This window comes from Lactuca virosa, unplaced genomic scaffold, assembly GCF_052849685.1.
Source record: "Lactuca virosa cultivar CGN04683 unplaced genomic scaffold, Lactuca_virosa_CGN04683_v6 scaffold_22, whole genome shotgun sequence".
Lineage (NCBI taxonomy): Eukaryota > Viridiplantae > Streptophyta > Magnoliopsida > Asterales > Asteraceae > Lactuca > Lactuca virosa.
The window spans coordinates 224,523-240,358 of record NW_027629989.1 but is presented as its reverse complement, the minus strand read 5'-3'; the positions used below and the strand labels follow the sequence as shown (position 1 = coordinate 240,358).

At 31.4% G+C, this 15,836-nt stretch overlaps 1 protein-coding gene and 2 long non-coding RNA genes across 9 annotated transcripts; 2 read left to right on the top strand and 1 right to left on the bottom strand.

Annotated features, from left to right (window-relative positions):
• Positions 1 to 323: 323 nt before the first annotated feature.
• Positions 324 to 2,656, bottom strand: LOC145142558 (protein FAR1-RELATED SEQUENCE 5-like). The gene is made up of 5 exons (XM_079074777.1): positions 2,547 to 2,656; positions 1,668 to 1,813; positions 851 to 1,578; positions 490 to 759; positions 324 to 407 (listed from the first exon to the last, which is right to left on the bottom strand). Exons 1-5 carry the CDS (start codon positions 2,654 to 2,656, stop codon positions 324 to 326), a joined length of 1,338 nt encoding a protein of 445 aa, XP_078930903.1.
• A 6,646-nt stretch (positions 2,657 to 9,302) lies between these two features.
• Positions 9,303 to 10,449, top strand: LOC145142587 (uncharacterized). Its single transcript, XR_013723658.1, has 2 exons — positions 9,303 to 9,465; positions 10,173 to 10,449. It is a non-coding gene; the product is annotated as an uncharacterized LOC145142587 (long non-coding RNA).
• A 654-nt stretch (positions 10,450 to 11,103) lies between these two features.
• On the top strand, positions 11,104 to 15,045 carry LOC145142579 (uncharacterized). 7 transcript variants are annotated; one of them, XR_013723634.1, is made up of 7 exons: positions 11,104 to 11,480; positions 11,923 to 12,233; positions 12,705 to 12,762; positions 12,854 to 12,968; positions 13,200 to 13,269; positions 13,756 to 14,061; positions 14,769 to 15,045. It is a non-coding gene; the product is annotated as an uncharacterized LOC145142579 (long non-coding RNA). The 7 variants fall into 7 exon arrangements; XR_013723631.1 differs by having other exon boundaries at positions 11,911 to 12,233; XR_013723633.1 differs by having other exon boundaries at positions 11,104 to 11,495.
• Positions 15,046 to 15,836: the final 791 nt, after the last annotated feature.

Here is a 15,836-nt window from a genome sequence, read left to right as displayed (position 1 = left end):
ATCTTCAATGGATAATTTGCAGAAATCATATGAGGAGTACCATCTCTTGAAGCTATATCCAATCTTTTTTGTTCATGACGTTGCTTTGCAATAGCAGTGTCAAAGTTAAACATAAAATTCACAAGTAAATTGGATGGGCTAGAGAAAACATTGAAGAAAGAATTTGAACTTTCAGATCGTGATGTTGTCTTCATAAGACCACACATAGGAATATCTCTAAAGTAAGAAGGAATCCATTTGTCTCTCTTATTATACATGTCATCCAACCATTTATTTTCTCTCAATTTGAATTTGTCCAACATTAAGTTCCACTTACTCTCAAATTATGTTGGTTCAAGATGTATATTCCAAACAATTTTATGTAATTGTTTCTTGAAATCTGTATTTTCAACTATATCTGAACAAATCTGCAATTCCAATTATTAAGTTGTTAGTATATAATGTTAAATTTGAAAATTCTATTAACTACATAGTTAATAAGTAAATTACTTTGGCAGGTATTTTGCTCATGATGTGCCACATACATAACATGTGTCTACATCCCTGAAACTCTTTTGAAATGGACGTACATAAAGCCGGATCCATATCAGACAAAATCATGGAAGGAATTTTTCCATGTGCTTTAAGAAAAGCTCTTAACAACCATGTATATGACTCTATTGTTTCATCCGATAAGAGTCCAACTCCAACATTGATTGTCTTGTCATGGTTGTTAATGGCAGTGAAAGGATCAAAAATCATATTATACTTGTAAAGTATCTTATATCATATAACTTAATTTTTAATATAAATATAAATATTATATTGAAATGTACCTGTTGGTTCTGTAAGTTGCATCCATTGAAATCACATTAGAAAACTTAGAGTAATTTTCTTTAGCAGTTTCATCTGCCCAAAACATAGCATTTAGTACTTTATCATCTAGCTTATATTCAAAGTGGAAATTTGGATAATTATCTCTTCGAATTTGCAACTGGTCCACAACACATTGAGCATCATTAGGTCCAACTATATTCATATAATCTCTCCAGAAATTTTTGTAATCAATCTTGGATGCAGTTACATTATCGTAGCCTCCATTTAGACTTGCTTGTAACTTGTGTGCTTTTGTAGCTCCAATGTTTAAAGTAGAAGCTTTCACAATAAGTTCTTGATCACAAATTGTCAGCTTATGGCTTTTACTACAAATGCTTTGTTGATCAAAATCATTAAGTGGATGATTATGTACTGCTTGAAATTTGTATACTGTAAAAGTATCACTTTTATGATCTCTGTGAAAACCTATCATTGCCATGCATCCTGTTACCTTATGATAACTTTTTCTTTCTTTCTTTTTCAGACCTCTTGATGTCAATGTGTCAATACTTTTTTTCCTTGGTTGACCATACTTGTTGCACCTTATATGTTTTTTTCGCAGAGTATAATCTCCATAATAAGTTGAAGTTCCCATTCTAATTCCAAAGCCAGCAGCTTTCCCATACTTACGGTACATTTCAATTGCTTCATTCAATGATGGAAAAGAATCTTTTTCCTTAGGAATCAATTCTTTTTCAACATTTGGATGATATAAATCGTCTCCTTAAGGATAAATTGGTTCTGTTTATATATGAAATTTGCAGTTATTCTAATAAAAATATATTAATTTAATATTAAGGTTGAATGCTTGCCTGAATAATATGTGATTAATGTTTCTGATTGATCACCTGAACAAATATTGTATGATTCTGATTCATCAATGCTGAAATCAATTGATGATTGTATTTCTTTTCCAGCAGTTGGAACATAAATATCGACTCCATCTCCATAAAAAAGTCTGTGAAAAAAAATTATGCAATGTTATTGAACATAAATATCGTATATGTTTGTATGTAATCATCAATATCTTCTTTAATTGAACATTGAATTAAAATAAGTATGCAGTTTTTTGTAATAAAACTCTTTATTAATGTTTGATATTAATTCACGGAAGATCAATTGAAGTTAAAACAGATTGAAAACTTGCCTGCATTCTGATCATTGAATACACTTCCTGAGTTTTCAATTGCTAAGTTTTGATAATCAGTTGTTGTCGATGTAAGAATATCTTCTTGAAAATTCATCTTTTTTCTTTCACTAAGATTTTTTTTAGAGTTTTTCGATTCATTAAGATTTGGTTAAATTGAATTCGCGAATCATGGAGATGTTGGTTAATAGCCTTATTAACGGTTATTATGTTTGCAGTTTATGATGAAGTAGTTATTAGTACGAATTCATAGAAAACATGCATTACAATATTTTGTAAGTGACATTTATACCCTTTATAATTTAATTTAATGATTTAATAATAATAATAAAGGTTAATGATGTGTCATTTTCTGATTGGTTCTTGTATTTTTGCATCTTTTTTGTATTTTTGCAATAACCTTCCCCTATATATATATATATATATATATATATATATATATATATATATATATATATATATATATATATATATATATATAATTATTATATTATATTATATTACATATACAATTAACTCACAATCCTTATGAACAGTACCTTACCCCGTACTGTTCATCAGGTTATGTAATTCAACTGGGGTCACCACCTCAACTACGTACTGAATATCTTTAATCCTCATCTCCACCGCTTTAATCGAATGAACCTTCACCATCGCTCTTTAAACACCTCTCAAAACATGAATCCTCGTCGTTCGTTGATGCTTCCTCGATATTTAGATGTGCTCCACAAAGTTTTTTCTTATTTTCTAGGGTTTTTATACTACTACTGAGCACCATCGAAGCAACTCACCACCATCACAATAGTCATCGTTGTCTTCGTTCCATACCCGGACCGACAACGAGACCACCACTTTTCCCCACAAAGGAACCCTAAACCTTACTTCACAGAAGAAATTGACCAAGTTTGTTTTATCTTTTCGTCTCTCACCACGTTCCAACTTGATGTCATTGAAAAGCTTCACCAGTTTAAATCTGACTGACGATTGTAAGATAGCCATCACCACCACTGTCTTCTATTCACCGCTGATGTATTTCGTTCACATCCTCACCGCTTCTTACAACCAAATCTCCTTTCGTTGCTCTTCTAACGTTTGTTTCTTATTTGATTTTAAAATTTGAGGATGTTGCTGTTAATTTTAATAGGTTTGGATTAGGGTTAGCTTTAATTCGAGTGTCGATCAATTGTCTGATTTTTATAACACACACGTACTCTATTCTAATTTTCAGGGGTGTTTGGGATATCTTTTTTAGCCTTAAAGTCCTTTTTATAAAAAAAAATTTGTAAAAAGTTTTTTTTTTCTCAAAAGTAGATGTTTAAAATGTGTTTGGATGGAAAAAAACAAAAGTTGATTTTTAAAAGTCACAAAAGTCATGATTTTATGACTTTTAGAATCAACCTCTTTTCCCTTGCCCAAAAGTTGTTTTAAAAAGATCTTTTTAATTTTACAAACATCTTTTCAACTTTTTGGAAAAGTGAAAAGTCCAAAAGTTGTTTTTAAAGCAATCCTAAACATCATCTTCATCATGGATGATGACAGGACATCGATGTTGGTGTCCCTTAATCGGATTACCTTACACTTTATGTGGGATGAGGTTCGTGTGTGACATCCCGAAATTTTGGTCAAGGACTGTGAACGGTCAAGTTCATAGTAAGTCTATCGATAATTTGACTCATTGAGTTTTAGTGATTCTAATGTAAAATAAATGAGTTATTTCAACTATTATAAGATATCAGATGCTATCTTAATTCCAAATATGTAAACTAAAAAACAAATCAAACAGCTCAAAGTGCAACTTTAGTTAACGCGCCTAAAAAACTGAAATTTTGTATTAATCAGTTTTAAGCAATACAAACACTCTAGTTTCGTAGCACTTGCTTCCCTGATTTTGAGAATATAAAAAACGTCCAAAACGGAGTTCTTATGCAAAAGATACGATCGTGTTTAGATTCTCAAAATCAATATAATACTGTTTTCTTAAAAAAAAAACTGTCAACTCTGTTGAGGGACTTGCACACCTCAAATGGAAATTCCAAAAGCATTTTTGGACTCAGGCTATAGCCTAATATTTATTTTCATATTTGAAATATTTTTAATAAAAATATTTAAAATAAAAAATAAAAAAAATGAAAGATACGTTTTCAAGTTTATAAATCGCGAAACCCTAAACTATTGATTTCAACCTAATTTTAATTATTAGCAATACATTTTGGAAATAATAGTATATATCCAAATCCGGTTGACGTGGATTTTAACGACGATAGATAGTCCAACACTCAATAATTTCGTGAACTACATGTATGTATATTCAGGTATGGACTTGTGTCATAATCAATTATATGTTGTTGGTTAAATTTCCATAAATATACATTATATATGTGTGTATTTTAAATTTAAGAAACCAAGGTCTAATAAATTAATAAAGTTCACATTTCCTAATATATATATATATATATATATATATATATATATATATATATATATATATGAGTTTAAATTTATACAATACACAAAATACATTTAGAAATGTATTATTTCCATATTTCACACAAATACACATACATATATGTATATACAATAGAAAAAACAATCAATAATACATTAAAGCTATTAGAAATACATTTACACCGAAAGAAAACACAAAATATATAAAAACAAACAAATTATATAAAAATCACAGCCAAAAAGCATGAGTTGCTTCCCGATATCAACATATCTATTTTTACATACAATTGACAGTACTACACTTAAACATTTCATAGTTCACACGAATGAGACATTAACTGCAAATGTACTCTAAAAACCTTCATTTTGGTTTGAAGCTCCCCTGCACTCTTTCTTTAGCCTTGTAATGAAACTTTCAACCAACACAACACACAAACAAAACTGAATCCCACACTCAAACTTTGATTCGCAATCAGCCAAGAATCAAACTCTTGTTCTTAAACTCGTTTCTACCTGCGGATAAGAAGAACTACAAAACGTTTTGTTTCTTTTCCTTTCCCTATCAAACATCAAAACCAAACAACTCAATGGATCACTATTTTCTTTATAGTTTGTTCCTACTAAATCAAAAAACAGAAAGAATATGAAGGAAGGAATTATCGGAGCAAAAGGTCCCTCATGTCTCTCTCGTTTTCACCCCTGTTGGACATCGAGCATAGCAAGCCAAATACTCTCTCCCATTTCTGTTCCTTTACCCCTTCCCTTCATCGATTTCCTGTCAAGAACCAAAATCAAATATCCCTCATTATATAGAAAATCAAAAGACAAACATCCATTGATTCTTAATCAAACGAACACATATGTAGTTTTGCCAAATCAAACAAGAACAAAAAGAAAAGAAGGAGCCTTTACGTGTTGATTGAATCGTTGCTGCCCAGCTTCCTCCATCACCGATTCCACCCACCTGCCGATTGCCACCACCCCATACGACTTACTGTCGCCTTACAACTCCCAACTTGCAACCACCATCGAACCACCCTTGTGTTTCAAGAAGATCGGACCAGAAGAAGAATGGAGCCGCCGGAACAGCCCTGGGCTGCCGGCCTCCCCTCCATCGCATGTGCTAGCGATCCACCAGCACCACCGAACCCTCGCTTCTGGCCTCTTTCCGATCGCAATCTCCTAACAACACCGAACACCTCCTCCTTCTTTGGTCTAGTCAAAACCCCGGAGACCATCTCGGTTTGCGAGTCGGGCGACGAACCTCCGTGCTTCTCCCCCTTAATCAGACGAAGACGAGCACCGGAGAATCTTCCCCTTGGTCTCCTTTGCTGCCGACGACGGGAGATGAACGAAGGGTTGCTGCAAAGTGATTCCTCTATCCCCGCTGTGTTGGTTCATCGATTCGACTGCCTTGTTCATCTGTTCGTTCGTGACTTCCTATTGGGAGCATTCATATCCTTTAACCCGATCAAACTAAAGAAACTATTTTAAGTATGAATCTACTTATACAAAGGATACATTTTTGCTTTCAAGGTTTATTACAATCACAGTTATAGTATGGATTTACTTTATACAAAAGATACATTTTGGATTTCAAGGATTTATTACAAGCACAGTTATAATATGGATTTATTTATACAGAAATACATTTTGGGCTCTTAAAAACTCATTGCAAACACTGTTTTTAACTATCGTTTTATAAATGGATAAACTAGTGAAAACGTTTTGTATACGTGTTATGATTATTTTATCGTGAAATATCCGGTTCACACAACAAATATTATATTATACAAAGTTTTATGATTTTTATGTGACGTTGTATATTATAACAAGTATGTTATAAAATTTTGTACTATTTCAAGGATTCGAGCTATTACTATACATGTTCATTTATATGTTTAAGTACACAACGTTTATACATGTATATATGTTCATTAATTTTAAACATTCATTTATATAAAAGCGAGCACATTACATTTTTACATATATGTCAAACATGTTCGGCTTTTATAAACCCTATACAATGATATTCATTATGCCTAGTAACTTAATCACAATTAAGTTAGGGATGAGAGTTATTCACGAACTTACAAACTTTTTAGTTAAAGGCTTTTTAGTGAGATATTATTCAATAGCTGAGTTTAATCACTTAGCACCCCCACACTACTATAACTGTTAATCTTCGGAGCGAGATACATATGTATAGATCTATACGGGGTTGACATCCCCACCTGTGGTTGCTAGCTACAACCCTTGATTGATCAAACGAAGCAGGTGATAAGTGTCTACAATCGTTACTACAACGTCCAATGAAGCGTTGTAGGGGGGGTTTACTTTCAGTCAGGTAGCTCGGTTATAGGACTCACTATAAACATTAACTAGAATACCTCTCTTTTCCTCACTTAATCATGGTTTCAGTTGCCTTCAAAACTATTTTAAATATGGATTTACTTATACAAAGGATACATTTTGGCTTTCAAGGTTTATTACAATCAAAGTTACAGTATGGATTTACTTATACAAAAGATACATTGTGGCTTTCAAGGATTTATTACAAGCACAGTTATAATATGGATTTACTTATACATGAATACATTTTGGGCTCTTAAAGACTCATTGCAAACACTGTTTTTAACTACCGTTATATATACAAAGATAATACTTTTTAGACTTATTAAAAGTATTACTGCATTAGCAGAAAACCTATGACACCCACCAACCTTGTGTTGACTTTCAAAACTACATGTATTCTCAGGAAAACACTAAACAAGCATTCAAGACAGATTGGATTACAGGTGACCTAGTTTACTTACTGTTGCATTAAATGCCTATCTGTTAAGACAATTCATGTATTATTATTATTTGTAAAAAGCTTGTATTCAAATATCAAGATGGAACATGAATGCTATTTTGTTTATTGTTGTACTTGTGTTGTATATTCAATTTACTTGTGATCCATGAACTTAGTCGCACAACCCAACGTGTTCCGCCGCCTCGGCCGGGGGTGTGACATCGTGAATGTCTCATTTTATTGCAACTCAATTCATTTATTTCAATTTAGGAATTTTGTGTACTTAAATTTTCGTTCTTGGATCTTGGTGTATACATACGCTCCACCTTCTCTATTTGCTCCTAATATGTTTCTTGGTGTTATTCCCAATCTCACACTTCAATACCACCGTCGATTCGTGATTTTCAGGTAGGACCACTTTCACTTAATGGAGTTGTTGGAATGTATCATATTGTACATCAGAAAACTGTTAGGATGAACTCAGGTTACTATTTTTTGTTTTTAATTTTTTCTTATTTGATTTTTTTGGGTTAATACATATGTGTTTACTTAATTTTTTAAAATTTTCAGTTAATACGTATGTGTTTTGCTTCCTCCTTCAAAGTCTTTTCAGATGTAATTAATTAATGGAGGAATCATCAAAGTGTTATGTGTACCTTTGACTGAAAAATCTTTTTCAATGCCCTCAAAAAATGTGAAATTTTAAGTGGAGAAATCAAATTTTGGCCCAAGGGTTTGCCTTTCTTGAATATATATTGACTTAAAACCCTTCCAGAAATGAAGAATCAACATATCAATGGTTAATCCTCCAATCTTAATTTCTGTCATTTTTATGTGCCCTTCTTATGTGCCAATTGTGTTGATTGTATCATAAGAAACAAGTGTTTATATGTATGGAAAGTAATCTCCGTACTCTTGGAATTTTTTTTGCTGATGAAATTTTGAAGAACAAATCACACTATATGCTTTGGTTATTCCATTAAGTAGACCTTATTATTTTTTGTTTTATTTTTGCATAATAAGGTCATTGGTTGATGGTATCTCTTCATGTGTTACATGTATTGCCTTATCGACTTATTTTATTTTGTTTCTGTTATTTGTAGAAAGGATAATAATGGCTATATGAAGTTATTTGTGAAGCTGTATAAGGATTTTTCTGGGTTTCGGTAAGTGTCTCTTGAGTTTTGGCTTAAATTTGTCATTTAATTCTTGAGTCAAAAGCTCAAGCTCACCTGATTACAATATTTTATGTATATATATATATATATATATATATATATATATATATCCTTTTTCTAACTTTGTATATAAATTCAGACAAACAAGGACACCAAAGATAATCAATAATGCAAAGGGTCATTTAGGACCAACATGGATTTTTGTATCAACTAGGTGAGAAGCAACTTCTATTCTAACTCTTTCATGTTTATTTATTAAAATTACATTCCTTTGTAACTTAAAAGTATAGTTTTAATTGATGATCACAAAACATTTTGTTCCAGGCCACTTATAGCAAGGTAAAAAAGGAATGCTACTTATAGCAAGGTAAAAAAGCCATTTTATAAATAAGAAGACATTTTGGCAAGGTAAAAGTTGGCAAATATGACCATCATTTTAAAAATCATGAGAAATGCACGCCTTGAGGTGAAGCGGATGATGATCAAACTAGAGGCGTCGCCTCTGTGGTAGGATTTGATACGTATGCCTCGTACTAGTGAAGCGTAGAGGAATCGGTTGAGGCGGTGCGTTTTTCAGAAGCGTATGCCTTCGACTTTTTTTTTTTTTTTTTTTTTTTGACTTTTTGACGTCGACTTCTTTTTACCTTTGTTTTATTCACCGGTTTTATAATAAAATTTAAAACCCGTTTCATATATTGAACAAGTCCACTCATTCGCTCACTCTAAAACGTCGCTCCTCTCTTCTTCTCAAAATTGCATCCCACCTGGTTCTGCTCTGGTCGAAGGTCTGCATTCTTCTATCGAAAGCATTTTGTAATTATTATTATTATTATTTTGTTAAGCAAATGATCTCTTTGGTACTCATAATTATTACATTGAAAGTTTGTAGTTTATGTTGTTGACTACTGGTATATGTGTGGTATTCAAATATAAGGGTTTAACATGTTTTTGTCGAGGGGTTTTACTGTTCTGAGGCTTCTTTAATTTCTACAACAAGAGGGTATCAGATTCTCCACCTCATCACTGATCAATGACATCAAAGAAAGGTAATTTCAGTTCTCATATGGAAAATTAGCCTATTTCTTTGGCATTTAGCTGTTGAGCACGACTATTTCATTATGTGAACAAGGTGAAACTTTTGGTAGTGAGCAGGGTTAGATGATAAAGAAACATAGAGATTGGTGATGAATATTTTAGTTTTAAAAAATCAGAGATCGGAGAGGTAGAAAGTAATACATCACTGTCTGTTCAGTATAAGCCTAGAATTAATTACTGTTACAGTTTCTGTACAGTTTACTTTTGTGAGTAAATTGATGTGTAATCATAAGGATTTGATACTTTTATTGATCATCACAACGATATTCTTTTGTTCAAACTAAGATAAAATGTATGATTGAACTTTAATGTAGTGCTTTGTATGATGAATTTGGGAAAGAGTTGAATGGTTCATTCTATTGGAAAAAAGATGTTTGTTTTATTCATAACTTTGATATGGTTAGTATTACATTTTCTTCCTTTCATTTGATTTATCATTACTCGACCACCGGTGATTTTCTTGATTCATGAATAGATTTAAAGGCTAGGGTGGACTGTGGAGGACTTATTTAGTCAAAGTTGGTTGGTTTTTTCTTCTTTCTAACTATTTAAAAATAAATGGCAAATTTTGTTAAATGGAAACTTTTGGTGTAGAAGTCAAATGTTGGGAATTTCTTATCTATAACCATTAACATATGTTTTAATTAATTTTCTACAGAGATCAAACCGTGACGTCTGAGAGGGGAAGTGAAAGCAGTTTTGTTCTATTCAGGTATATAGGCATAATTTGGCTCGATCTTAGGGGTAAGGAGTACCAAGTTCTGAAAGTTAGTATCTTATTATAAAAATCACGGCGATAATGATCTATATTTAATTACATAATTTTTTTGTGTATAAATAATTTTGTGTAAATAAAGGTCATGTAAAAACTATACATACACCAAAGGATCAAGGATGCGTGTGGGCACAATAAACATTGAGGTTTACCTTTCTAATGGCCTTAAATTTGTTGATTATGAGTTTCTGAGAGCATACTGTACACCTATTATTTTAGTTATGCATTTTTTAACAAAAAATTATAGTTATGATATCATGTCAAAATTAAGTTTCCATCATCTAATATTGCTATATAACAATATATAGAATTGATTTTTGTTGGTTTTGCATATTTATGCAGTGCTAATTTGTAAACAAGTTAAATCATTACTCTGAAAGAAATTGGAACATTGCTCTACATTATGGCAATTCAATTTCAGTAGGGTTGTATCATTTACCTGTTCATTTTCACTTATAATTGATAAAAAAAATAAGGTATAACTTTTGTAGGCATATGAAGTCTTTACCATCAAACTTATTTGTCTGAGTTGGAATAGAACAAACATCTTTGACATTATATATTTTCAACATTTTCTACTTTATTTTTGTGACATTATTGTTGAAATATAGGTACTCATAATTATTACATTGAAATTTTTAGTGGTTTATAAATTTTGAGTGAGGGACGTAAATATTTTGAACTTTCATGTTATATATATATATATATATATATATATATATATATATATTAAAAAATTGTTCCCTTATGACATTACCTAACCGTTCATAGGGTTATTTAACTGCACCTTAATTAATCTTACACCGACCCACCGCCACAAATACTTATCTATTCTTTTTAATCGTTCACTTCCACCGCCTCAGTTACCGCCTTCCCCACTGCTCACCTTCTCCGTTTCCCTCCACCGCTTACTTCCCAGCTACGCATGTCTCTACCTTCTATCAAACTTCGCTTCAGTCGCCAGTGGATTGTGCTTTTAGGGTTGAACGATTTTAGTTTATAGAAGATAAATGGTAAAAAAAATGGTTAGGCTGAGATTAAAGCAGAGAAAATCTTGAACCTTTTCCGTTTTATAAATCGATCTAGCCTTCCACGATTGGAGGTCGCCACCTTCTCTTTTTGCTTATCTGCTTCCCTTATCTGCTTATCTCATGCCTGGTTACGCTTCCTATCCTTAGTAACAGAGTTCAGGTATGTCAATTTAAGGTTTGTCTCTTTTTACCCTCTTCTACTTCTTCTCTGTTGATGGCGTTGTTTGATTTCGTCCTCTGTGTTGAAGGAAGTAGCTAAACTTTGTTTTGGGTATGATTTGGATAGTATTTTTTTCATTTTGATTTCCATCTTCTCCTACTCTAACTGTATTAATTTCTGTTTGGGTCTGATTTGGAAGTCCATCTTCAGCTACTCCATCTTAAAGTTAGTCATTCTGTTTTGACATAATGAATTCATATATAATATTGGACAAAACTTCTCTGTCAAAAAAGAAATAATTTGGGGCTTATTAGATTGGTTTTTTGCTCATAATTGGCACATCAACTGCTTGATGAAATGCTTCAAAGAACTGGTATTAGAGCTACTCCATCATTGACTATACAAGCTTCTTAACACACTTTTATATAAGTTTTTGGTCTAGGTTCAGATACGCATGCTGAGATTCTAACCAATGAGTTTGGCAAGTATGGTGAGATCGAAGACTGTAAGGCTGAGTCAAGTATAGTGGAAACCATTTACCTGATGTGCTCTCTTTTCTGATAATCTCTTTGAATAAGGTTATTAGTGTATCAGATAGCAATTCTTTACCATTTTCGTTTTAAGAATATAAATTTTCTTTGTCATCTCATTTTTGATTTAGTAAATAAGAGCAGCAGATGATTGCGATATGTGTATGTTGAAAATGTCTGAATCAAGTAAATATGTTGAAAGCGGTGGATGGTAGGTGGTTTGGTGAGTATATCCATTTCATTAACCATTTAATCATTCATTTTTGGGTATTTTTTTAGTTAATTTTTCTTTTGGGAACTTCATCGTGAGGTTTGAAGTTTGCTCGATTAATTTTTCTTTTGGGTATTTGTTGATCCTTGCATCCTTTTTCACTTTTATTATTATTATTTTTTTGGTTTATTAATTAGACATAATCCCATTGAATTTAAATGCTTTTTTAATAGTGAATACAAATTTTGATGAAGCCTTTCCAAATTCGAGCTTCAATTCTTCATTCTCATAAGAATTTGAATATATAATGTAAAATTTTTAATATTTTCATAATTCTCTTAAACTTCTAATCTAATTTAATTAAAAATTATTATCGTGTAAAATTAAAAAATCCGGAGTTTTCTGTTAAAAAAAAAAGGACTTAATCGTAACTTTTCCCAAAATATTAGGACTTTTCTGACAATTTCCCTTTAAAATATGCAGCAAATCAACATTCGTGGAGTAGTTACACCATTGTCTTCATTATACTTTGAAATTTATGGTGAAATATAGCACTGTACCTATTTTTATTAGTTTCCTATTCATGATTTTGAAAAACCATTTAGTCGCATACATGGTTTACATTTGTATAGGTGATTGATTTGGGTTTGAATTATTGGCCAACCATGTCAGCAAAGTCATAGAGTGTACATGCATTATTGGCTTCATACGATGGTCAAAGGCAAAGGACTTTCATGTGAACCAATGGTTAGTGGTTAATTTCAATGAATAATGTAGGTGCATAAAATTTAAGCTTTTAGTGTTGTTTAAATTTTCAACTAGATTGATGTATTGATTGATTGCGAGTTACAGAGGTAATAAATACAGTTCATGGAGGGTGATCTAAAACCTGTTCTATTCTTTCCCAAATATTGGGATTTTTACTTTTGTACATTTGCAGTTTATAGTGAAGACCTGTATTATGCATTTTAATTATAGGTACCCTGGATTTAACACACTCAAGCTATGTAATAGAGGTGGAATGCATGTTGCCTTTGTGGATTATGAGGTATGTCACTTCATTTTATTTTTGACTCCTTCAAGAGAAAGCAATAGTCCTAATTTAATTAAGTTTTAGTGGTAAATGCACAAAAAAAAAAGGTTAATATTTCGGGAAAATTTCGTTCATATCCTTAAAAACCTTAAAAATTACTTCAATATCCTAATTATTCTTTTATACAGTGTTGTTTAAGCTTATACCACGTCCTTTGAAATTAAAAGAAAAAATGGGATTATTATTTCATTATTTTTCAAATTGTTATCTTGAATGAAAGAAAAAAAAGTGGGATTACTACTTTATTTAAGTAATCTTTGTTGGAATTTTGAGTTTTACGAGAAGTTAATGCAACTTTAAAATGTTGGGGGCCTATCAGTTCAGCAATGAAAGTTAAAATTTGAATATTATTTTCTTTGAAAACATCACAAATTGTCAAGTTATGCTTATTACATATATTTATTTTTCACTTCTCAAAAAGATTGGTTTATTGTCTTGCAGCTAATTGTTGCTCGCAGATATCATGAAGTTGAAGAGGTCTGATATGAAAGAAATGCAGTTGCAAACAAGATGACAGGAAAAGTGGAACAATTAAAAAGCATAAAGACTCATAGAAGAAGCTATACTTTTGGATATGTGAAAGTTTGTAGTTTATGTTGTTGACTACTGGTATATGTGTGGTATTCAAATATAAGGGTTTAACATGTTTTTGTCGAGGGGTTTTACTGTTCTGAGGCTTCTTTAATTTCTACAACAAGAGGGTATCAGATTCTCCACCTCATCACTGATCAATGACATCAAAGAAAGGTAATTTCAGTTCTCATATGGAAAATTAGCCTATTTCTTTGGCATTTAGCTGTTGAGCACGACTATTTCATTATGTGAACAAGGTGAAACTTTTGGTAGTGAGCAGGGTTAGATGATAAAGAAACATAGAGATTGGTGATGAATATTTTAGTTTTTAAAAATCAGAGATCGGAGAGGTAGAAAGTAATACATCACTGTCTGTTCAGTATAAGCCTAGAATTAATTACTGTTACAGTTTCTGTACAGTTTACTTTTGTGAGTAAATTGATGTGTAATCATAAGGATTTGATACTTTTATTGATCATCACAACGATATTCTTTTGTTCAAACTAAGATAAAATGTATGATTGAACTTTAATGTAGTGCTTTGTATGATGAATTTGGGAAAGAGTTGAATGGTTCATTCTATTGGAAAAAAGATGTTTGTTTTATTCATAACTTTGATATGGTTAGTATTACATTTTCTTCCTTTCATTTGATTTATCATTACTCGACCACCGGTGATTTTCTTGATTCATGAATAGATTTAAAGGCTAGGGTGGACTGTGGAGGACTTATTTAGTCAAAGTTGGTTGGTTTTTTCTTCTTTCTAACTATTTAAAAATAAATGGCAAATTTTGTTAAATGGAAACTTTTGGTGTAGAAGTCAAATGTTGGGAATTTCTTATCTATAACCATTAACATATGTTTTAATTAATTTTCTACAGAGATCAAACCGTGACGTCTGAGAGGGGAAGTGAAAGCAGTTTTGTTCTATTCAGGTATATAGGCATAATTTGGCTCGATCTTAGGGGTAAGGAGTACCAAGTTCTGAAAGTTAGTATCTTATTATAAAAATCACGGCGATAATGATCCATATTTAATTACATAATTTTTTTGTGTATAAATAATTTTGTGTAAATAAAGGTCATGTAAAAACTATACATACACCAAAGGATCAAGGATGCGTGTGGGCACAATAAACATTGAGGTTTACCTTTCTAATGGCCTTAAATTTGTTGATTATGAGTTTCTGAGAGCATACTGTACACCTATTATTTTAGTTATGCATTTTTTAACAAAAAATTATAGTTATGATATCATGTCAAAATTAAGTTTCCATCATCTAATATTGCTATATAACAATATATAGAATTGATTTTTGTTGGTTTTGCATATTTATGCAGTGCTAATTTGTAAACAAGTTAAATCATTACTCTGAAAGAAATTGGAACATTGCTCTACATTATGGCAATTCAATTTCAGTAGGGTTGTATCATTTACCTGTTCATTTTCACTTATAATTGATAAAAAAAATAAGGTATAACTTTTGTAGGCATATGAAGTCTTTACCATCAAACTTATTTGTCTGAGTTGGAATAGAACAAACATCTTTGACATTATATATTTTCAACATTTTCTACTTTATCTTTGTGACATTATTGTTGAAATATAGGTACTCATAATTATTACATTGAAATTTTTAGTGGTTTATAAATTTTGAGTGAGGGACGTCAATATTTTGAACTTTCATGTTAAGTATAGTAGCTGAAATAATCATATTTGGTGAATGGTTGTAATATATCATGACTACTACCGAATTGTTTTGGCCTGTGTTAGGATGTTTTGGGTTGGAATGTTTTGTTGAGAGACTATTTTCAACACATCTAATTTGTTTACTAATAAACATATGTAACATATTTATTAAAATCCAACACCTAAGACCACGTGCATGACTTGTTGTGCATGTGTCTAGCTATCTTTTAATATATGTTTAGTTTGTTTTATTTATGTTC

Excerpts from the sequence above, each read along its gene's own strand:
- LOC145142558 (XM_079074777.1), bottom strand. The coding sequence starts at position 2,656 with ATGGTGAAGGTTCATTCGATTAAAGCGGTGGAGATGAGGATTAAAGAT. Across the intron at positions 1,814-2,546 it reads AACCTGATGAACAGTACGGG|ACTTTTTTATGGAGATGGAG; the intron begins GTAAGGTACTGT and ends TTTTTTTCACAG. Across the intron at positions 408-489 it reads TGAGCAAAATACCTGCCAAA|ATTTGTTCAGATATAGTTGA; the intron begins GTAATTTACTTA and ends TTGGAATTGCAG.